Here is a 25,041-nt window from a genome sequence, read left to right on the forward strand (position 1 = left end):
AATTAAAATAATTATCACTTGCTCTAACGGTAAAGAAAAACATCGTAAGACAACCTTGTATGCCCAAGAGTTTTTTAAAAAACTCCCGTAATGAAGGAGGGGTCAGCCCCTCCTTCATTACGGGAGGAGACCTTAGCCCAGCAATGGGACATCAATGGGTTAGTGTAATTTGTTTTTAATTATTCGCAAAGGATCCACAACGAAATAAAACCACACAAAAACTACATGAATAAAATTTGTATTTCACTTCAATACATTAATAGTGACCGGTTCAATACAATAATTGTGTTTCGTTTAATAAAATATAAACTATTCTATATTATTGAAATAATTCTCGAAAATACATTGGCTTAACATCGGATAAACTTAATATATATCAATAACATCGATATTTTGCCGATAAGAATGTCCTAAGCTATTTTATTTATAACTATTTATTTATAACTATGTTATGTTTTCCTTACAGCACTCCGACATCCTGTAACACATTATTTCTTGGTTAGAAATACTGGTAAATGCATGTTTATAAGCATTACTTTACTTATTCATTTTTTATACCCCAATAAGGGTAAAATCGTATAAAATAATCAAATGGATTGATTGATTTTCTATTCTGGCTATTTTTAATTGCATTAAGATGTTAAATGCTCAATATGTTATGAAATAAGACAGATTCTGAAGTAGGTAAAGGAGTTTTTAGTATTAACGCATATAAGAGGGTAAAATATTCAATTAAAAATAGTAAATAAGGTATGTCGTTTCCTTTTCATAACAGTTATACAGTTACAGTTATATTTCACACATCAATAATTTATTCTCTTCTACATTTTTTGAAAACATCATCAATTATTTTAAATATATTTTCAAAACTATATAAATTTACTTTACAAGAAAGTTCTCTACACTAATAGCTATAAAAATATCGTACCTTGTACCTAGCACCAGAATTTATTTGGTCATGCCCTGTTTCGCTCGTCGCTCCCATTCAGCACGCATTTGGAGGATCCCTTTAAACTGAGGAGACGCATCGGCTTCCCCACTATCTCCCTTCTCCCTCCCACTCTCTTCTTTCTCCATATCTCCATCTATCACAGAACTCTCCCTTTTGTCTTTTTCAACAGATAATCTGAATTTTTCATCTTTCTGCCAAGGCCTTTTTGTCAGTGTATCGGCTTTGTAAGCCATTGCTTCGCTTTTAGCTATATTTTTTATATCTTCTCTATCGTTTGAAGGGTCTGGGAAAGTCCTGTTTCTCAATCTCTTTTCTGGAGTGGAGTCGGAAACTTCTTTTTTGTATTTGTTCACTTCACTGTTCCTGTATACTGGGGCGCTGTCTCTCTTAGGGTTTGAAACACTGTTGATGCTCACGCTTCGCTGGTAGTGCGGTGCTCCAAACTGACTGACTCTAGCCGCGATATCTACTAATCTTTTCTCTTCTTCTTTAACTATATCCTCGTTTTCTTTATCACTGTCCCTCGATTTGATAGAAGCGTTAAATTCGTTCTTCAATAACTTACTTGTTCTTGTTGGTACTTCACCATCATCGTTTTTAGAAGCCGCGATATCTTGAGCTAGACTATCGACTTCCGAATCTTTGAGTTTCAACGATCTACGAGCAAACACCTTCATTAGTTCAGGCTCGTCATCGTTTTTCCTATCACCACGAAGTTCTTTGGATAGAATCACGGGTTTCTTACGATAGATTACGGTTTCTTCGTGTCTATCGGGAGTTTTGATATCATTGCTGTCTGTACTCTGAATAGAACTCTTACTCCCGAAGCTCGAATGTGATTTCTGATCAATGGATATGTTGTCATATATTTTCTCCGTGCTTCCATCTGTACTCATGGAGTTTGTTCGCGGTTTCTCCGGCCTGTCTTGAAGCTCAACGCTTGCGGCTTTCCTTTTGAAGAACGCTTTCGGTGTCGAGGGACTCAACGGTGCAACAGGTATGACAGATTTCCTTGCATTCATCGGCGAACTCTTATCATCGTTCTGAATATTTTCACTGACATTCTCAACAACTTTGTTTACTTTGATAGACTCTTTTCTTACAGGAATATTCTTAGTTTCAGTCACCTGAAAACTTTCAACATCTAGTTCCTTCTCAGCTTGTGGACTATCAAGTTTCTTTGGCGTTACGTTAGCTGTCAAAACGATGTTCGTTGCAGGTTTCGCGTCAACCTTATTCAGTTGAATGTTCAGGAATTCTGGCACACCATGCTTGGATCCAGTTTTCTGTACCTTTTCATCGCTTTTGGTCTTAGGAGCATCAGTTTTAACCGGCGTTTGCTCTTTATTTATATGAGTCACTGATATAAAACTCTCGGTTTCTTGTTTCAAATCTCTTTGCATATTCGCTTTGGAGCTCAAAGCGCTTTCGACAGATATAGTTTTTCTTCTATCATCAATGGGCTTCTCTGGGCTACTTTTAATACTATCTAAAGAACTAGACTTGAGTATTGGGGCAATAATAGGCTTAGGTGAACTAATAATATCGTCGATTTTAGCCTCTATCTGAGAGATATCGCTGTCGCGTTTATTATCCATCGTGATATGGATACTATTAGTGAAGAGTTTCCTGTCTTCATTATTGTCAGTTTTGAGGCTATCCATGTAACTGCTGTCAGTACTCGGCAAGCTATCGTAATTGCTATCGGCAGTCCCGTGCATTATGTTGTAGTTTCTTGCTGAAATTCTCTTGGAGAAATCGTTTCGTTCGCTTAGATTCCTTCTGTAGTTGACCTCCCAACTTTCGAGCAAGGGCTCAGATATACCGACGATGGCCGGCAGACTAGGCATCTGGTTCTCTTGGGAACTTATCGAGGTATTCTCTGAAGCGTAACGGAAGCTATGAGACTTTCCAATACTGCTGCGAGTTTCGACATACTCGTCTCCCAACGACCTCATGGCTGAGCTAACATAAGTCTCCTCAGTTTTGCTAGCGTGGCGTACGGATTCACGTTTGCATTCGATCAATTTCTCTGTAAAATCGGAAACGTGCTCGGACGACCTGTGTTTTATGTTGTCTGAACTCTGATGCCTAGCCGCTTTTGGAGGGGAAGTTGAAGCCATCATGCTTGGGTTGAAGTAGGGAATATTTTTGGGCATGCTTCCACTGTTGAACATGCTGTAATCGTTGTGAACGTTCTTGATGCGCATCGCTCTGATCGGAGGCTCGTCGTCTGAGATCGCCGGAGAATCTTCCTGGTTTCTATTCAACAGTTCGTTACTAATAAATGCTTTTGACGAGAATGGGTCAACTAATCTTTGCACTGACGCTGGTCTTTTAGTTTTATCAAGGTGCAAGTTGAACGATTCTCTTTTATCCTCAATGGCTTCCTTAGACGACGTCCGTTTGCTCCTCTCGATCTTTTCGCAGAACTCATCGCGTCTACTAAAGCGACTCTTCATTTCTAAGTTCAACATTTTATCAGTTTCTTCAGCGATTTTGAGATCAGTTATATTGTATTCGACGCCCGGGACTTTGGCAGCGCTGTACACGTCTTTGTACGCGCTGTCTTGGACGTAAGCACCTTTGTTGTCCAACCGTTTGTGCATTTGGTTGGAGAATGCTTTTTGTCCAGCACTTTTGTGGGTTCTCTCTGCAGGTACGGGCTTGTACCCTTGTCCTTCATGAAAATTTCTCTCTGTATCAACAGATTTGTATTGCGCTGTCTTCTCTGTTTTAGACTTCTTAACTTCTTGTTGACCATCACCGTCCGTCTGGTCTTTCTTAGATTTCTTACCACTCTTTCTAAGTAGTAGTCTACTGAAAAACGACTCCTCTTTCTTAGACGACCGTATCGCTTCGTTTTCCGTCTTCTTTTCTGACTTAGATTTCTTCTCGAGGCAAGATTCATCGGCTTTCTTCTCCATGCGATACTTAGTCATCCTTTCCTCCGAATGGTAGGTTTGGATGGTTTCCTCGTGTCGTGACGAGCTTTCTCTTAGGGCCTGCCCTTGAGAGCTGGATTGGCTTCGTTTGATGGAGGACCTCGGTGTGTTAGACTCTGCTATGCTGAGCTTAGCAGGTGATTGTCCCACGAGGTGGCCCAAAGCCAGGCCTGGAGGTAAAGAGGATGACTTCAATTTGGTATCGCTCGGAGTCTCCATTACTCTTTGGAGTTCCTTATTCAAATGATGTTGTTGTTCTTTGACGATTATATGATGCTTCGTAGTGGTCGATGAAGAGAATGATTCTGGAAAATACAAAAGGAGATAAGTTAGTAACAAAGTTTAAAGTAAATTAAAATTTATGCCCTTAAGATAAGGTTGTTAGTCGAATACGTACCAGTAACCGCTTCTGAGGTTTTTCGGTTGACGTCAGGAGTAGTGCTTCGTATCATTTCTTCGTTCAGTTCGGGCGTTATGGGCAAGGCTGATGCGGCTATCTGGAATTGTTAAACAGACGTTTAAGTAAAGGGTAAACTACCTTGAGAGTGGTGTTTTGTTAGTTAATGCACCCTCTGCCGTAAGCCAGGCTCTACGGAAAGCTTTAGTACCAAGCTATAGTAATAATTCATTTTATACAGCCTCGTTAGATAGCCTAGGATGCTATCTCATCAAATTAATTTAGTTTAGTATAAAATAAAAGAGTAACTTTTCAAGTCTAATTATCGAATAGAATCATTAATTTCGAGCATTCCCTATTCAATAATTAGTGAGTTTGACTATAAATGTACTTGAAGCCGATCACAGTTAATTAATTTATACGACTAATGAATGTCCTAAATACAATAGTATTTTAAATAAGACATTATAGATTTATTATAACCTAACCAAAACCATTTTCGCCGTACTAAATTCATAAATAGAATGTCCTCGTCAAAAGTGCTTGCAAACGCCATCTAGCGGCAAACTTCAAACTCAATTATTCATACAAACCTTAAAAATATTATGACTAAAGTGCAATAGTGAGCTACGTAAGCAGCAATAGTGATGTGCAATACATACTTCAATGGTCAATACTAACTGGGTTGTTTTTCTTTCGACGAGGGGCGCCGTGGGTGCGCCGCGGTCGGACAGCCATCTTGTGTTTAGCGGCCGAGTGCGACAGTGGCGCCACGCCGGATGGAGGTTCCGTGTCTGTAACATTTAGAGTTAAACTTTGAGCACTAATTCAAAGAAAAAGGGATAGCGCTGTTTTCGACAATATGTACAATTCTAACTCATGTCTCACTATTGGGTTAAGATTTACTTCAGCTATGAGAAATGAGTTCAGCCTTGAGTTCCCACACTTCTGAGTTCGCAGGCATGCAAAGTTTATTCACGATGTGTTGGACCGACTGATAATTTGTTTCAATACAAAAAGCTCAAAGGGTATAGTGAAGTCTAGATATAAAACCCTTGACCATCGGCTTGGGAGGAGAATTCAGGTTACACCACTCAGATATCATTTTCTTCCGGAAACATGCAAGGGCATAAACATTTTCTTCGGGGGTAGATAGAGAGCAGTAAATAGACAGACAGCCTAGTAGCCCTATAGTTTTGATATAATCACCGCCGAATAAAAGTTACGGCTTTTTGCAACAATGATATTTATTAAAAGTGGCCAATGACTTTTTCATATTTTTACTCACTATAGAGATCGAACTGATCGCTTCTGGAGTGGTCGTGTGAGTGATGGTGACCGCTGGAGCTGTCCTCGTCCATCTCTGAGGAACCGACGCTGAGGAGGGAGCCATCGCTGCATGACGACTGCGATATGCCTGCATGGTGCCGCTGTGGACAAAGTAAAGGTACTGTTAGTGTGATTTTTAAAGGTTGATGTGTGACGAGGATATTGATGAGAGAAATAAGTCTTTATTTATGTCTTCTTAGCCGATATTCGCCTACGGTAGATAGATAGATTTCTTTGAAATATGCCATCTGTGCAGAACTGCAGAAGTTTGTTTAGTGTTCAAGTATGTGCATTGCACTATACGGGTACACCCTCTATTTCTTAACTCTCATAGCTCGGTGGGATGGATAACCGACACGACCAGTTAGAAGTCAGGTGAAAGACCAACGACTTCGTCTAGATGTCAAATAAGTTTTAGAAGGGGATAAAAAAATGCATAGCTCGCAATAATTTGGAGAAAATTTCTTTCGTGAAATGAAAACGCTACTACAATAAAAAGCTTGTTCTGTTTACAAAATATTCATGTATACAATGAATATCATACAAAATTCAACTGCCTCTCATCAAACAGTACCAAAATTGCACATACAATTTAATACACGAACTAGCCTATCGCCGCAGATAATCAGTGTACAAATAAATCACACGCCGGATGCTTGCAGCATTAACATTAACTAGCGACCCGTTGTACCGTAACGTTACGTTTGTCGGCTCACTTTTATAATACACTGTTTTTCTACTTATTTTATGGAAACTGACGATTTTCTCTACAAAATGTTTGGTTAACGAGTAGTTTGCAGTGAACTTGATTCAGTGCGGCGTCCAGTAGCACGAATATCGATAAATTTCGTATGAAAATCTCATCAGGAACAATTTTTCAGTACATTCTAAATGTCGAACTATCGATACTTGATAGTACCAACGACAGATAGTCGTGCTATAGAAGCGCAATTATATACCACTGTCTACTATCAAGATGTTTTTTATACAAATCTGACCAGCTTTCTCAGGAGTTCAATAGGATCAGCAGTCTTGGGAACTATTTTGCAAAAGATTTTAAGCGTTAAGCACTAGATTATCGTTAGTACTGACTATAGAGAATTACGCTAAAGTGAACTTGATCTAGCTACTGTAAACTACAAGTGTGCAGTAGATTTAACAATTTTATTTGCTTTCATCGATAACTTGTGGCAAAGAAATACTAAATATTGCCCGATAGTATTACTTACTGTAATTAAGGTTAATTTTAGTACATTTGATCGATTAATATCGTTGTATCAACGATAATAAATTATTTCTAGACGTATTACAATATAATCTCTACTGATAGTGAAATTGTCCAGTTGATTGTTTTCAGTATCTATACAATAGATTCAAGGGCTGAAAAAGACTTGGGAATTCTCCGTACTATAAGTATAGTAATCCCGATTGAAGTATTACTTTTTATTTATAAGCTACACTTGTGTGGTTTACAAAACTTTCACGTGTAAATGCTACTGAGAGACGAAGATTTAGTATTCTCATTTAGTAAACATTTTCTTACTGAATACAATTAAATTATTTTCTTAATTTTAGGGCTATGAGATTTTTGCTAAGTTACTTTTTATACTATTACATAGATTTCTTCAATATTTCTAAAAGATCTGAAGAAGAACTTTTCCAACACATCCCATTTGTCAGGTTTCGGTACCTTTTTTGATATTTGAAATACTTCGAAAAGGTAGTTCTTTCGGAACACGCTAGGGACGCTGTTCAGCGCCCCTGGCGTTATTTCATACATTAATCGATAGCTTTTGATTTTTTAGTCTATATAAGAAAAGTTTTATATAAAGATATACCTTAATGTTAGCACTAATATGTCTTCTCCTCGGCGGTCTTTTAGCCGGCACTTCTTCAGCCGTGGTCATATACAACATCATTTTGTTCACTCTTTATATCACTGAAGCACACGCATCGTTTGAATCACTCAATTCATCACCGAATTACACTGAATCACTTATTATCACTAATTCTATCACTTATTCATAGTTAATAATAAATTACACTATTGTTTTTTATGATTAAATACTGGAAATTAATTATTTTCGTCACTCTTGTTAATGAGGCTCTTGTTATGATGTAATTTTTGTGATTAATTTATTTTTAGATTTTTGATAGTAGTTGTAGATTGTAAAATGTTTTGGGAATAAAGATTTGCTTGTCAATTAAAGGTACAATTACGAAGTTGATTAACTCGATTACTAAAGTTTTTGTTATGATTGTGAATCATGATTATGATTTGTATTTCTTACTCTATCTTCGATTTTGTAGGTGGGTAAAGAGGCATTAGGTGCCTATTTTATTAGAAGAGTTAAATGTTGCTTTCTGGTCTTATATATGCATTTTTTTTAGATTATTTTTTGTCTTTTCCATAGAGTTATATATTTAAAAAACAACGAAATTACCAATTTCATAAATAAAGATGACGATCGAGAAATCTGCGTCCATAAGATTTTAGCTATTTTTGATATTCCCACTACACTAAGGCTTTTTATTTATGCTCGTATCAATTGTAAATAAATAAAATAATATAAGTATTTTATAAAATACTCAAGTATAATACAAGTAGGAGAGTCAATTGTATATATCATCACGCCATTACAATCTAATCAGGCACTTCACGAGATGACGCCAGCGACACGCGTTGCATTAGTGAATAAACTAACTTCATTATATAATATACATTTTATGTTAATAATAAGCCTTTTATACCTAAGGGTTTAGGCAGAGGTATTTGACCATGAATGCAACGTTTCACCCCCTCCCCCCATGTAATAGGAGGCAAGCCTGTTTTTAAACTTTGGGCTACTAATGAGTAATATTTTAATGTCTACGAATAAATACAAAATAACTGTTCTGTTTGTCCCTTCTTAATGCCTTAACAACTCAACCAATTTGGATGAAATTGTAAAAAGATAGTTTGAGATCCGAGAAAGGACATAGAATAGTCTTTATCTCGGAAACCCGAGTAGCTTTTGAACGTAACAACAAACAGAAACATATACGTAATAACAGCAAAGTTTCGTGTAAAAATAAGAAGCTAAATTCTAATAGAAATTCGTTCTTTTTTGTTATCTATTGCAACTTTCTTCACTTTAAAAGTTACAAGGACATATCTTGTTCATATGTCCGAAACTAATATATTCTATACATCTACATGATATCTTATCAATCGATAACGGCATTACAAGTGATAACTGTTATCATTCATGCACTTCATTATCAATGATCGAGATATGTATTATTGCTGTATTTATTGTCTATTTATGATATTTGGGAAAAAGAGTCATTAAGTTTTTTATAATATCACACCTGTTTTACCCGAATGCGTAGGTAAAAAAAAACTTCTTGTGAATTTAAAGTTTACATAGAGTAGCGTACAATTCATCATCTGCTATCTTACCAAAGTACCAAGTACCTGTTGTCACACAACAACTCAATGGAACCAGTTGTTTTGACCCTTCCGTCTGTCCCATTAGTCCCGTGATTTTTCTGCAACGGGACAACTGGCACCAAAACAGCGTCACTTGTCCCGCCACGGGACTACTGGGACAAAATAGTGCCAGTTGTCCCGTCACGGGACAACTCAACGGGACTAGTGGGATAGACCCGTTATATTGTAGATGCGTAATCAAACTTCGGGCTACCATTGAGATTTAAAAAAATCAGAATAATCCAATAGCACTTTTTCCGACCCGGGTATCGTACACAAAACCTCGCGATCAGCTAGACTAATAGTAAAAAAACTAAAAGATATATTTTGTAAACTGAATAAATGTTTAAAGATGCTTAAATTATGCAATCAGTGGTCTAAATCAATTATCATACATAAAAAAATACCGTACAGATATCTAAAAATAAATGATAATTGGATTAAAACGGATCATAATTATAATTTTATAAGTCATAATAAATTGTGTTCCTTGTTTTATGTTTATAAAAGACCCCGCGACACAAAAGAAATTAGTGCAGGAGTTGACTTCAAAAATCAAAGTAATTTAAAGGGTTTTTTTAATATCGTGGAGGCATTTCCAATAAACTGTTATGAAAGAAAGCAAAGTAAATGAGACTGCAGAAATCAGAATGAATGAGACATAATAATGAATGTAATTCCCATGTTATAAGGTGTGAAGAGTTATATCTCGCTCATATTGTGTCTATCTCAAGACGTCTACATAATTATGAACTGTTAAACTCACATACTAAAAGTAAGGTCAATGGCGAAACTTAAGTTGCTAATAAACTATCTAACTATAAGAATTAACAGTAGTGATAATTAAACACATAATTGTCTCACTACAAGGCAGTCTATGCACATACGAGTATGTGCTATCCAGAAATAATCGTTTCGGGTCTAGTTGTGCTTTGTGTTCGTTGTTTGTATGTTTGTAAAAGTCCCCGCGAGACAAGAGCAATTAGTGCGGGAGTTGTCTTATAAAAAGCTCCGAAATGAGAGCATTGGAATCAAAGGTCATGGGAGTAGCAGCTTTTAAGGAATCCTAGTCATTTTCGGAATGAGAGAGTGATTAGGAATTGAATACGCTGGTCACATGCAGGTAGAGGACTATGCTACCTTACATGAATGATTTTTAAAAGTTCTTGGACACACTTGCAGGTTTTTATATTTTTTTTTGTATGTTTGCACGCGTTAATCTATGGAACTAAAGTCGGATCTTGAAAAAAATCCCTGTTTATATTACCCACAGTAATCAAGCAGTCTTTAAGCTCTATCTTGCTCTCTATAATCCATACTAATACGTGGGCCACTACTTATATTTTGAGCCTAACTATGAAAAACGGTAAATATGTGAGTGAAAACTACTTTATCGTGTTCTCGGGTATTCTTATGCATGATCTAGATAAATTTTTATCTGATCGAAATATTTTTTTTTCTTTCCCGAAGACCCCTCCAAAACAGGGTGTTTAAAAGCATAACCTGTTTCTTGTGCCGATGAAAAATCAAGGTTAATGCTATTTATTCTTGATGTTTTGGAACTAAATAAAGTCATATGATGTCAAACTGTAGTGTTTGGCGAGAAACTAATTTATTCGATTATTTTCGTGCACATAACAGCTGGTTGTTTAACAAGATGCGTTAGGGCGGACAGTGTCATTATGGCACTCGACCTGTGGGATTTTGTGGTTTTTCCATATTTTAAACCAGTCTTTCGGTAAACTTTTGATTGTAAATCAATAAGAATTAACCATTCTACATTTTTCTAAAGACATTTTGGGCCGTGACAAAGTTTTTATAAAAAATCAAGGGACTATTTGTTTCAAAGTGCTTCGAGCGCGAAAATTTTTTTCTGGATTTGGTTCATTTTAAAGCATCCATAAAGTCGACTGACGTTTACTTTTCGACTCATGCGCATAGATCCTAGATCTGTGGTCTGTCACGATTTGATACATGTATTTTGAAGCAAAACGATAGAATTTTCAAGCATTCGTTCGCACTAATCGGCGCGAGTACCTTTGCGAATTCTTGTAGAAAAAAAATTGGCTCATTTAGAAAAAAACTTCTAAACGGAAATGTTCTCTCCAAATATTTTATATCTAATAGTGGAAATAATGTATAGGATTGTATCGATCTATTGATGTGTCAGAAAACGGAAATGCATAATTAATTTTCGCACAGCATCGATTTTTCCGGACACAACTGGTGACCTTGGACGCCCTTCAGGAATTTCATTGGTGAGGGAAAAATAATTATGATAGAACTCTACATATTAGCGTTTTAAATTTTCAAAAGATCGGACTTTATCACCAAAATAATAAATAAGTCGATATAGACACGACTGTTTCTATAAGTCACGTCAAAAGTCGTAAAAAATATTAGCACCAAAATGTTAACATCCTAATACCATATTCCCGCACACTTACAATTTTCGATCGACGATATTGAAAATATTTTCAGCGCAGATTCCAAAACTTTCTTAGGAATGTAGTAGTCAAAAAGGTCAAACTTTACGATGAAAGCACCAAATGGGGTCTAAAACAATCAGATTCGTCAAGGCTCAAAATATAAGTAGTGACCTAAGTATTATAAATGCGAAAGTAACTCTGTCTGTCTGTCTGTCTGCTACTCAATCACGCCTAAACTACTGAACCAATTTGCATGAAATTTGGTATGGAGATATTTTGATACCCGAGAAAGGACATAGGCTACTTTTTACCCCGGGAAAATGACGCATTTCCCGGGAAAATTCAGGTGGCGAACGAAGTCGCGAATAATCAATATTATAATGACATTAAATTAACAAAATTCCGTTGTCATGGCAACTGTTTTCATGGCGGATATGCGCGATTCGTTATATTTTTTTTTTTTTTTTTTTTTTTTTATATTATATTAAGAGATATAAATAATTTTAAAAATATTTTTCGTGAAAAAAAGCATATTTTATATCATCACGCTACGTCCAACAGGAGCAGAGTAACAGTAAAGAAGTGTTACAAAAACGTGGAAAATTCTGACCCATTCTCTCTTATGTGACGCAAGCGAAGTTGCGCGGGTCAACTAGTGCTTTATAAGTTTTAAAAACATACGAATTATCAATAAAAACACTCGTTTATAGCTTTGTTTAGCAATTTAGCAATGATGAAGCTATCAAGTCATGATGCAAATTTTATTATTTTACGGCTTTTACTGATGCTATAGGTTACTCATTTAGCTGTATGTAAAGTATTGCTTTAAATGTCAACTAGTATGTTAAAATATTGATATGATTAATAGTAAATACCTAAACGAAGATATTGTCCCAACCAGCACTCGGTCAGCGTGGCGGACTCTAGGCCTAAACCCTCCCCGATTACGGGAGGAGACCCTTTCCCAGTAGCGGGACATTAATAGTTTGAATTTATTACAAACAAAAACATACGGGTTATGTATTAAATATATTTTTAACTTGTAAATATTCTTTATTAAATATTCTTTTAGGTCGAGATGTGATAACATTCCTTAATAAAAAGTTGGGGCAACGTTGCAGCTAGCATTATTTATCATTTTGTAAGTCAATGGTTTTTACAATCAATCAAGTATAACAGTATAAGACATTATCCCTTACGAACAAGCATTGCTGCTTTTATAAAGGTGTAAAATCTAGTAAATTGTTTAAAGTAAGTTCATCAACATATCATAGTTTCAAATTTAATTTAGTATTCTAGTTAATACTTTAAAACATTAACTACGGGTGATTTAATATTGCAAGTTTATGAGTGTTGACGTAATGTACCACACCTGTCTGTGACAAACGGTGTTTTAACATGCCTACATAAAACCGTTTTATGTAGTGTTGATACATACAAATTAAACATAAAGAGAAATCCAGAACCGACTAGATTATGATGAATATCGTCATATCCTAGAATGAATTTTCTTAAAAAGTAGAATATACTGTCGTGGTAAAGCTGACAAGTATGCGCATCACGTATCTCGGTTGACAAATTGACGGGCCCACAACACAATACATTGCTGTTTTGACGTAACGTGCTAATCATTATTATCTAAGGGAGAATACAATGCATGGCTTTAGTTATCAACTGAGATATGTGATTACTCCCCACTTTTAGATTTTGAGTAGATTCAAAACAGTCTAAATTGTTTTATGTTGCACGAGTTTTAGCCCGCAACTTCGTACGCGGAGAAAGTTATGTTCTATGTGCTAATCCATTATTTGTTTGCTTTTAAAACAGCTGAATAATATGTGCATTAAAAGTGTTATATTCATATTAAAAATATATAATTTCAAATTTATTTCTTTATAATCCAAATAATTACAATTCCGTGGTACATCTCACACCTGTAGGTTTAAAATCTCAGAATCAGTTATGCCTTATAAGTAAAACATTACAGTACTTGCTTCTTCTAAGTAATAAAGTAGCCATGGGAGACGCAAAAAAGAAATTGATTTATTCCGCGTTCTAACTATAAATTGTTAAGGTGTTTAAAACATTTGCATGTGACGGAAACGGCACAGGAAATCCTAACGAGGGGCTGGAAGTTAGCTAACATAGCCATGAGTATATCCACTACCATTGAATTATACCATAGAAGTAATTGATAAGTTTTGAATAGCCTCAGGTTAAACATCACCTTCCTGAGTAAGAAAGTTTCGTCGAATTTGGTGCAGACTTTTCGGAGATTAGGCCAAACACACAGATAAGATTTTTTTTTAAGTTATACAAAATTAAAGCAAAGGTTTTCTCTTAGTGTATAGAGCATCTAGAAAAATCTGACATTGGCAACTATTTTTGTAATAAATACTTCTTTATTGCCTTCGAGTACCTACGGTGGAATAAGGGCTTGCTGAACATTAGGTATACAAGATTCGATTTCTAAGTCAGACAAAGTTGGAATGTACTAAATGTACTGGGTATTAGTTAGTATTAGTTTATGTCATTGACCATGACTTGAGACTTTTCAAAAGTCGTTATGTGAGAGTTTATTAACATAAACATCACATTACCCAACCGGGAAATCAAACATTGTACTACTGACACAACTAACTACCAATTTAATCATCAAATCAGTCCCTCTTTCACTAAACACGTTCACATAATGTTGCAATTGTTAACCACTGCCGGTACCACTAGGCGGAAGAGGGGTGACGATATCTACAGGATGTATGTCTGTGTTATGGAACAGGTGATCTGACGATAATGCTTTTTTTTGTTTTGGTTTAATGGGGCATCATTAAAATGCGGGCCTTTTAAACAATACTCTTCTTGTGTTTGAAAATTTATTGAAATATGTTGTTGGTTTTTTGTTGGCTTAACGTAGGGTTGCCATCTCCAAAATTTGGAAAACCGGACAAGACGCGTGAAAACGGTGAATATAGTTGGTTCGTCGGTTGATCGTGGTGTGAAATTTTTTTTATTTATTATTTTTTTAAAACCCAGTCTACAAATAAACCTTCCCCGGATGCTCCCCGGATGCCCTCTAAACTAGGACAAATCCGGGGAAACCCGGACGGATGGCAACCCTAGCTTAACGAGACTAGACAGTTTGTTAAACAGAGATTTGTGTTTAAACAGCCGATTATAAAATTGCTTTCGAACCTACGCTATTTAAGCTGATAATATTTTGTCGTAAGTAACACTATTTTTGGACCACGATAAGCAAATATGTTGATCGAGGAAAAAGATGTTGCGCGAAAAATTTATTAATTCAAATCTTGTACAAGAAAAGTTTTAATTAATTACGAATATTTTGCCAAGCAATACTCAAATGTTGGTTAAATATCTAAACAGTTTAGTCTCCTACTCCGTATGACAGAAATAACTGCTCTATGGAAAGAATATTTCCATAGCTAAAAAGAATATTACCGATTTAATATTATACTTTGCCTGCATGAATTTTAACCCTTTTCGAAGAGGTACTCCAAACACTTCTCTTAGTGCTCATCAACACTTCGTCAGAAGTCTCATAAAAAACTCTACGCTCAGTAGTTTTGGCTACGCGTTAGCCACCAGTCATTACTCAGTAACCATCGAGTTTTATATATACTGATCGATTAACTTCAAAGATCTTTAAAAGAACTCACGAAATATGTCAATAACGAGATAATGAGACAAGTTACCCCAATAAAAAACGACGGAGACACTCTGTCTATAGCCAGTAGCCTACATGACAATCATCACGATTTCATACTTCGATAAAACATTCCCGATACTTGATAAAACAAAATACTTGCATACAAAAGTACTAAAGATAAAATATTATAATTTTACCTCACGTATCACAGAACCAGTTATAATTACTGATTAAAAGTATCAATCGTAATAAAACAATGTATTTTGCATAGATAAAAAGTTATTTATTTTTATTGATTTAACGTCAATGTGACGTTTATGGGCTATTTTGCCTTTGTGAATTGCAGTAATGCGCAGTTAGGTATTATTGATTAGTAGATAGCACTAGAATTTTCATATTTTATACTGAAATCCTAAGCCCTATTGACAGACCTAATATTACCTACTACATTATACTATATTTGGTCTTACAATATTAGTATGTCTTGGCGATGGCTACTTGTGTGGGTCGTAGGTTCGACTCCTACTTGAAACATTAAATTGCGTGTCCAGAAATTAATAATTATTATGGCTCGGATTTTCTTTTAGTTATAAAAAATCACGCCTTTTCCCAGAGACCAGAGAACGCCAATTAATTTATAACCGTTATTTTTGTAAAAGTCCTACCAATAAGACTACTTTCGTATTGCAAAAGTATTAAATATCTCAAGTATTGCACCATCCATACAAAAATATCTATACTAATATTATAAAGCTCAAGAGTTTGTTTGTTTGTTTGTTTGAACGCGCTAATCTCAGGAACTACTGGTCTGATTTGAAAAATTCTTTCAGCGTTAGATAGTCCAATTATCGAGGAAGGCTATTTATCATCACGCTACTAACAGTAGGAGCAGAGTATCAGTGAAAAATGTTACAAAAACGGGGTAAATTTTGACCCATTCTCTCATATGTGACGTAAGCGAAGTTGCGCGGGTCAGCTTGTGTATTTAGAAATTGCTTCACCTACGTATCTCGCAAAGAAACATTACATAAAATATATAATCTAAAACAAATATTAACAAAGACGACACTAAGTTGAACTGTGAAAACAATTGAACCGTGGAAAGTATAGAAAGCGTGCTTGAATGGTTATTACACCCAGTTAACATTGACCCATCAAGTAGAACAAAATACAGTAAATAAGAGACCTTTGTTAACTGGATGAACTACCCATTTTAAAATGACCTCTGTACGTGTTTAAAGAATTAGACTGCCTTTGTGGTGTCGTCCGTAGAGTTCGATTCCTTGGTTGGGCAAAGTGCTGTATACTCGTTTAAGTTCTATCACCACGTAGGTCATTTAGGCAGTTTTGACATTTTGATGCCATTGACTAGAGAATCGAAAGACGAGATTGAAATTTGTCTCTCCTGAAACTAACGACGATAGGTCTCTTCTAATTTATTGTTGAATATTTCTCAATAGTAGGCCGGAGTTTGGTAACGTCCCGGTACAACATGGGGCTAACATTTTCATCAAAATCCGGTCAGTATTCTTAACGTGATTGGGTAACAAACATATAAACTTTCGTGTTTATAATATTCTCCTAGTTTCTGTCCATAACGTTGCCTGTATACAAAATCTCGGGATAAAAAGCATCCTATGTTTTATTCAGAGTTATAAACAAACTGTTTTCCAAATTTTTGCGTGATTAGATAGCAAACTTTCAAACATACCCACTTACGTATTGATCATATTAAGTAAAAATATCAATTTTAAGTAGAGCTGTCTTAAGCAAGTATGTATTGAACACGGAGGGTCTATGTAAATTGGTTTACGATCCAAAGATTTTTTCCAGCTAAGGTTCATTGAAGTGTTTCGCTACTTATTATATTAATGTTGCAATTGAGTTGTGTATCAAAATTTATTGCTTCGGTACTCTTTTAATTCGGGAAATGGAACTATGTTACGTATTTAGTGCGTTAATTAATTTACATAAGTATGAAATATGATGTACAATCAATATTTCAAATATAACACATCATTTTTGTAATTAATAACAACTGAAATTAATAGTTTGCTGTATTTCTTACGCAGTTTTTTTATTATTTTGCTGCGAAAATCACTTGGCTGGCGTGGTGCAGTCAAGGCCAAATCCCTCCCCGAATTTGGAAGGAGACCTTTGCCCAGTAGTGAGACAGTTATGGGATAAAAACTGTTAAAAATATTACTTCAGTATCTTAATCCATACTAATATTATAAATGCGAAAGTAATTCTGTCTGTCTGTCTGTTACTCAATCACGTCTAAACTATTGACCCAATTTGCATGAAATTTGGTATGGTGATATTTTGATACCCGAGAAAGGACATCAAAAGACTCGGGAAAATAACGCATAATGGGAAAATTAGGGTGGTGAACGAAGTCGTGGATAAAAACTAGTATCTTATTAATTTAACTTTATGAGAAACAAAAACAAACTATCAAAATCAATTCATTCAATGAAAAGTTATAACTGGTGACGAATTGAGAACCTCTTCCTTTTTTCAGTCGGCTAACAAGTTGCTATTATCGTAGTTAAGTCAATGAAACGAAAGAATAAGAATGAGTTATTATCGTAGTTAAGTCAATGAAACGAAAGAATAAGAATGAGTGAATGAGAACGATGCTATTACATGAAGCTTATGTATGTATGAATGTGGAAGTAATCCCATACATATTTGAGTGAGAGATTAGGATTAGTATGAAACCAGGGTCAATAATGTTGATTTATGGATTTGAAACGGCTTGGAATTCAGTATTTACTGTGAAAACTTCAGAAATGCTTTTAGAACATAACAAATGTTAGGCCAATATTTGACACTTATCTATATATTTGCGAGTATTATAAAGAGGAAAAATTTATATGAAAGTATGTATGTAACGAATTGGCTTAAAAAGGTACTGCGGGCTTATCATACATCTCAGTTGACAAATAGTTAATATGCAATACATTACTGCTTTCACGTACAGTGTTAGTCACCATAATCTAGGAGAGAAAACAATGTACAACATAATGGCTTAATCATTAAAAAATTATTTCACCGTTTCGATGCTACATAAATCACTGATTTTATTATAGGCAATATTAATTGCAAGATTTATAGTAAGGCCTTTGCTAGCACGTTTAGTTGACTCTAGTTATATAACTAATATATATTTTTATAACTACGTAGTTATAAAAAACAAATAGTTTTTTTAAACAGCCCTAGCACAAGTTTAAAAAACAATACTATTGTATACCTGCTATTCATACATACAAATGTTTCCGTCTGTCGTGGACTACATCATGATGTTTTGTACAAGCCGTAAGCCGGATGCCAGCTTCCTAGTACATAAGCCGCTTTCAAATGCAATACTGATTTACGTTTGTTTTAATTTTTACATGTATAACACCTAACTAATCTAATATTTTAACGTTTATTAATTGCGCATGCATTTACAGTGCGTAATATCTTTCAAGATTATTATTTACAGTTTCGATTCCATTATTTTGTTAATAACTATTGTATATTAGATTTCAGGGATTCGTGCTCTTGTGACGCCGGATCTTTTACAAACATACAAACAATGGATAAGAGTTTAAGTGGACCCTTAGTAACTATTTATTTTATGTTCTGTCTGAGAATCAAACCCACGACGTCCCATTGCTGGTAGGTGCTTTGGCCGTCATAAAATCCTTTAATGCTGGCAACGAAACACAAAATAAGATTTAACGTAAATATTGTGTTTCATGCAAGAAACAGACTCGCGATCCATATAGCCTTGTAATTATGATTTTAGTTAGAAAACACCCTTAACCGTAATAGTGTGATGCATGACAATATCGTAAACCACCGCTAGATAGATTCAGCGTAGAAAAACAAAATAGAGGAAAATTTTACGAACTAAAGTTGACTATGAACAATACTTTGAATTACCACGCTAAATGATTCAGAATCTATCTATTTCATTAACAAAACAATGACTCAAAGTCAACAAAATCCGTATCCACAGCTCAATTTCCTTAAAAATACATCCAAACCTCATAATTTAACATAATTACAATGGTATCCATATATCGTTATATCGGCAGGATGCGTAGGCGCATTGCGTTACGGATCTACGCTGATGTGGCACTTAACTAGGTCAATGACTCTAGTTCCAAGATAAAATAATATTTATTATATTTTTATTAATTTTATACAAGTGCACTTACTTAAATATGAAATTTCTAGGTCGAGTGACTTGTGTTTGAATTTTTAGATTTTTTGTTGCTGCATTTAAAACAAAAGAAAGTATTTTTATTTAATTAGCGATGCAATTAAATTCGCTAAATCATTCAACACTTGTGAAATCACAAAAAATAGTGCAACTACTAAAATCCGGTTTCTAAAATTCAAGGATGATGTTTTTTTAAATGCCGTTTTTATTTTACCGCCTGTACTGTAACATGGGTCATTTAATAGTAATTGTATTCGAACTGTCATCAATTGCCCTGTTCCTTCAACGTATAGTCAAGGCAGAACGGTCTTCTATTGTGTGTGCAGAAATACGCTGATTAACATACAAGTTTGTCTTTGTTTTTGTCACATTACTATAAAATTAAAATCTATTTAAAAATAGTTACAAAATCAACAGTTTTCTAACATGTCCGTTAAAGTCAATAGGCTCGTCCTCTAAAAAATTGGTCTATTTATTTTGTTTTCCATGGGACTATCATAGTTAATGGCGAAACGGGTATGTTAAGGCCTCTGCCTAAATTAGGGTAGAACAGTCGTGATATTATGTACGTATTAACGAAACATATTCCTAGCTTTAAACAACAATCGTAACAAGATCTCGATAGATATCGGCACGCGCAAGGAACACGCCGATTTGTAACGGTCTGAACCACACGCACTCAGTGTTGCTACTGCTGGGATTGGGTAACTACACGATCTCAAGCAGGGTTCCTTAATAACAACTGTAGCGCGATTCTGTACAACTATCGAGTATCGACAACTGGCTGGCAACAACAATTTTGTATGAAAATCCGATCAGCGCCTCTAGCGGTCATCATAGAAACTATTTTGGCAATACATTATAAATGTCAAACTCTCGAAACTCGATGGTTCCGATTGTACAGAATCGTGCTACCTGCTTATGTATGAACTTAATAGCCATTTGACTGATCCAATAAAATTAGTACAAAAAATATACATAGTATAGTTTATAAAGTAGATTAACTCACAGGATACTTTTTACACTAGAAAATTTTTTCACGCGGACGGAATCGAAACCAAATAAGTGACTAATAAAATGTTGCATTCTCAAATAATTATAATTTAAATACAAAATTATACAGGCTGTCCATTTTAGATTACAAGTTAAATATTTTTTTGTAAACCTCGTCAACTACCCAATTGTAGAAGGCACGTAAAGTTTTACTAAATATAGTAAATATATAGTATTATATGGTAACAAGGAGGTCACTCCGTCATAATGCTTACGGTACGATAAACTCTCACTTTTAGGTACTTTTAGGTAAATGTTGGGAAAATAGTCATCATTATGTCCATACATGAGATACTATGGGAAATGCGGTCGGTTTAAATTATATGAGTATGATACATATATAATTACACATCTATACTAATATTATAAAGCTAAAGAGTTTGTTTGTTTGTTTGAACGCGCTAATCTCGGGAACTACTGGTCCGATTTGAAAAATTATTTCAGTGTTAGATAGCCCATTTATCGAGAAAGGCTATAGGCTATATATCATCACGCTACGACCAATAGGAGCAGAGTACCAGTGAAGAATGTTACAAAAACGGGGAAAATTTTGATTCTCTTATGTGACGCAAGCGAAGTTGCGCGGGTCAGCTAGTATACAATAACATTGTTATTTAAATAACATTTTGTAGAGCCTCTTGATAGTAGAGTAATTCCCCGGGATTTTATATTGGAATTATTAATGTATATCCGCAATTGAAAATGTTTTAAGATAAGTATGTAATTCAAATGATACTTGAAGAACTCTTGTGACTATATATTTTTAAAAGAAAAGGCAGGCAAAAAATGTTTTACATAGCGAAAAAGGTTTTTGCCATTGACCGTAGCATTTTTGAGAACGAGTGTACATAAACGATTTTACTAATATTATAAAAGCGAAAGTTTCTATGTTGAAATGGATGTTTGTTACTCTTTAATGAAATAATACTGTCATTTTATTACACAGAACTTACAAGGTGGATTAATATATAGTATATTTTACCCGGGCAAATCATCTTTCACGTACAAAATCGGGCGCAAAATGTAGCTATGTAACTTCCACATAAGTTTGTATCCAATTTAATCATATTTAAAACTAGGCTGCAATCTTTGGGCACATAATACGGATACAGATATCAATCAGTATGTAACAGAAACTGCACTGATAAGAGATAGCGTGACATTTGTGTCGACTGTCATGTGTCCGGCCGATCAAGATTGTGCTGTAATCACCGAGTGATAATGCGCGATATTATGCAAAATGGGCAATACATATGACTTTTAATGTTGTTTTATGAAGAATTAATGCAATTTTATTTGTAGTGTGAATATGTGTTTTATTTCACAAATATGTATCGATGTGGAGATCATAGCATGTGCTTTATTTTATTGTGAATACGAGGAAAAGGTTTAAAAATGCTTAAGTTTCGCATATATTCAAATCTGTGAAGAAGAAAAATAAGTAATTCAAGATATTTTTTTGCTGAAAAAATATAATGTTTGCTCCTAAAGCGAATAAAATGTTTGCTCCTAAAGAAGATATAACATTGTCTAAGAGAAAGACCAAATGACTAAATTTTAATCAAAAATCGATATGATCAATTTAATATTAATTCAAGTTTAACAAACTTAAATATCAACAGAACCCACACTATAAAAATAAAACAAAACAATTCTATTTCACATTGGCAACACTAAACCGTTTAAAACAATAGCGTTGTGCAATTAGTCTAATTCATTTTGAAACTCGTTAATTTGTTTTAGTAAATAAAAACTTCGGTCAAGGGCGATCGACAGATTTGTGATAAAATTTAATTAGTTGTTAGTCGTTAGCATATCTTCACGCTCTCATTAGTATAAGCAGTGAAACTAAAGAACTTTGCAGAATTAAACGAGTTTTTGCCGATTTGTCGATAAAAAGTATTGATTTGAGAGAAAAACGTTAATTAAAGTTTGGTGTCGCAAATAGCTGAAGAAACATCTCAGATTGTACTATCAGAATGACGCAATCTAAAGGGGAAACTAATTACCAATTTGCCTTAACTTAGGGGTTTTCTTGCCCTAAAACTTTTCTGAAGTGATTAATAATAAAATATGGAGTATAGAGAGAGAGAGAGAGAGAGAGAAAGAGATAGATAGCCTAATTCTTATTTAATCAATTAATGAATTATTACTAACAAGTGAAACCACCCAAAACATTGTTAACTCCTAAAATATTGCATGAACTCAACTGTGGCCTTGCCAAGGCGTATTATTATTCGTTTATCAACCGGTAATAACTGACTATAATAACATCAAAAATACACACAACTATATAGCAATAGGCTCGCTCTATAACATAGGACTAATATTATTGGCAAAACGGTATATAATACACTGCCTAAACTTTTACTAGTTATAACACGTGTGATATAAGTATGTATGTACAATGTACACTAAAACGTTCCGTATTACCAAATTTATCAATCATTCAACGTTCCCATCCATAACATGTATTGTACATAGGGTTGCCAGATCCACGCTGATTTCCTGGACATTACTGTGGCCACGAAAAGGGAGATTTCGTCTCCGGTCCGAGACTACACTAATCCCGTTTTCTGAGCTACATTTAGCGATAGTTCATCTATGCAATAGCGTTAATTTAGAAACAAACTATGACTAAATGACTTAAAGTATTGCCTTTGTTAAAACTAGTACTCTTATCATTCCGGGACAGCAAACTAAAATTTCTAGATGATGTTAATCCCGGCCATCTGACAACCCTAATTGTACATAGAATTTCACCGCTTCATTCAACAGTTACCCAACCGCGTATAACCCTGTTATGTGTTTGCGGTAACACTAAACTTGACAGTTTGCCCGTGACTGTTAGAACTAGTAAAAACGTGGGACTACCCACAATGGTAAATGGAGAAACAAGGTAGAATGACTAACTGTGAGTTTAGTTTCCAATTGTTAGTGGAAAATATGCTAGGAATTTATAGCATCATCGCTATAGTCAGGGGTCCTGTATGATAAGGTGTATGGAGGGGAGTTTGTAAGGAACTATGTTATTTAGAAACGCAGCCATTTCATGCCTTATGCATAAGTTCGAGATAGTTTATCCGATAGATAAAGTGGCAGAAAATCTATGAAAATAACTGGAAAAATTCTGCCTGATAAACCAACCAAATCTTACCAGGAGTAGCGAAATCGAGTCATACTTTGTTAATAAAACTCTTCTTTTTATAACATAACTGAATGATGAGTGCTTGAATATATTTTACTTCCAAAATGAATAAATATTGAAGCAATAGAGAGCTCAGAATTATACACATTATTTATATACCAAACGTACATATCAAGCGATATTTTTTTCAATAGAAATCCATACCGATCTCTATCTACGTAAAGCAGTAGTCATATTATATCAATGACATTTTTATGTCGTAATGTACAGCGTAATTATCATAATTTCTCTGCGTGACTGTCGTTGTAATGTGATGTAACGTGACAGCTACAGGCCATAATGTTAGTAATAAACAATTAAAATGCATAATCATAGTGTTTCGCGAATGCTCGGTTTGTAACATTCGTATTCATGCTTTTCTTCCAGGCATTTTTTAACCATGGCTGTCCCACTGCTGAGCAACGGTCTCCTCTCGAACAAGGAGTGAGGCCTTGAGTTTACCACGCTGTCCAAGTGCGGGTTGAGGACTTTACATGTCATTAAGAAAAGTTTTAGAGCAAAAAAGGAAAAAGCTCCTTTGTTAAGTGTATTTTTTGGCTAAATTATTGAGGGCATGAGTTGAAAAATTGATAGTATTCAGCATAGAATGTAAATCAAGTCCAGGTTTTGTGAGTATTTAGTACCTTATTATTCATTAAGTTCCGCGAAATATAAGAATTATTAATGAATTACTATTGCATTGGAAACTTTTGAAAGGTATAATTACAATCTCGTTCTTATTATAGAGTAAGCACAACATCGATCGCGTTGATATTCTAGAGTACCTAAAACACATTACTATTTATTGTTCTGTTACAGCCGAATGCACAAATGTGTAAACACATTAAAACAAGAAATAAATCAAGTAGAAATAAGGAAACGTAATGATAAGTTGCCTTAAGTGATTTTTTTGCGTAAATACGAAACACTGACAGTAGAAATCCTTTACTGACAGGTACATTTGAATCAGTTTGCAACATAAAGTTATTTGTGGCTTGATTTGTTGGATTAAAGCAATAGTAATGATATACATACACAATATCGCGTCTGTTATACCGAAAGGTGTAGGCAAAACACATACGTTTCGCCATTAACAATGTTAGTTCCATGTAACAGGGAGCGAGTCTATTACTATTTACCGGGAACGTTACTAAACTCGGATACGATTTGTCCTTCCCGCGAATCAAACCCGAGACCTCAATTATATATTATGTTCAAAATATATTACTTATTTATCATTAAATTCCAATTTCGTACTGTATTTTAAAGAATTATATCAGGAATTTTAAAGTTATTGTGTTATTATACATAACATTGTTTGCTGTTTTAAAGACCTTTAAAAATCCTGCAATATACATATTTTTTGGAGGGATGTAAAGTCCACTATAGAGTTG

The 25,041-nt window shown here is 34.8% G+C and overlaps 1 protein-coding gene across 5 annotated transcripts in view; it reads right to left on the bottom strand.

Annotated features, from left to right (window-relative positions):
• Positions 1–222: 222 nt before the first annotated feature.
• LOC142980698 (uncharacterized) overlaps positions 223–25,041 on the bottom strand; it is a 157,284-nt gene continuing 132,465 nt past the window's right edge. For 4 of the 5 annotated variants that reach the window (XM_076126229.1, XM_076126230.1, XM_076126232.1 and 1 more), the window contains 5 exons: positions 5,583–5,724; positions 4,976–5,088; positions 4,295–4,394; positions 929–4,202; positions 223–478 (listed from right to left, as the gene is read on the bottom strand). In XM_076126229.1, the coding sequence (XP_075982344.1) occupies positions 949–4,202; positions 4,295–4,394; positions 4,976–5,088; positions 5,583–5,724 (3,609 nt within the window). In that variant the 3' untranslated portion in view covers positions 223–478; positions 929–948. Of the gene's footprint in view, positions 479–928; positions 4,203–4,294; positions 4,395–4,975; positions 5,089–5,582; positions 5,725–7,461; positions 7,691–25,041 lie in introns of all 5 variants that reach the window. The other variant, XM_076126233.1, reaches the window with a different exon arrangement.

Source organism: Anticarsia gemmatalis, chromosome 18 (assembly GCF_050436995.1).
Source record: "Anticarsia gemmatalis isolate Benzon Research Colony breed Stoneville strain chromosome 18, ilAntGemm2 primary, whole genome shotgun sequence".
NCBI classification, from domain to species: domain Eukaryota; kingdom Metazoa; phylum Arthropoda; class Insecta; order Lepidoptera; family Erebidae; genus Anticarsia; species Anticarsia gemmatalis.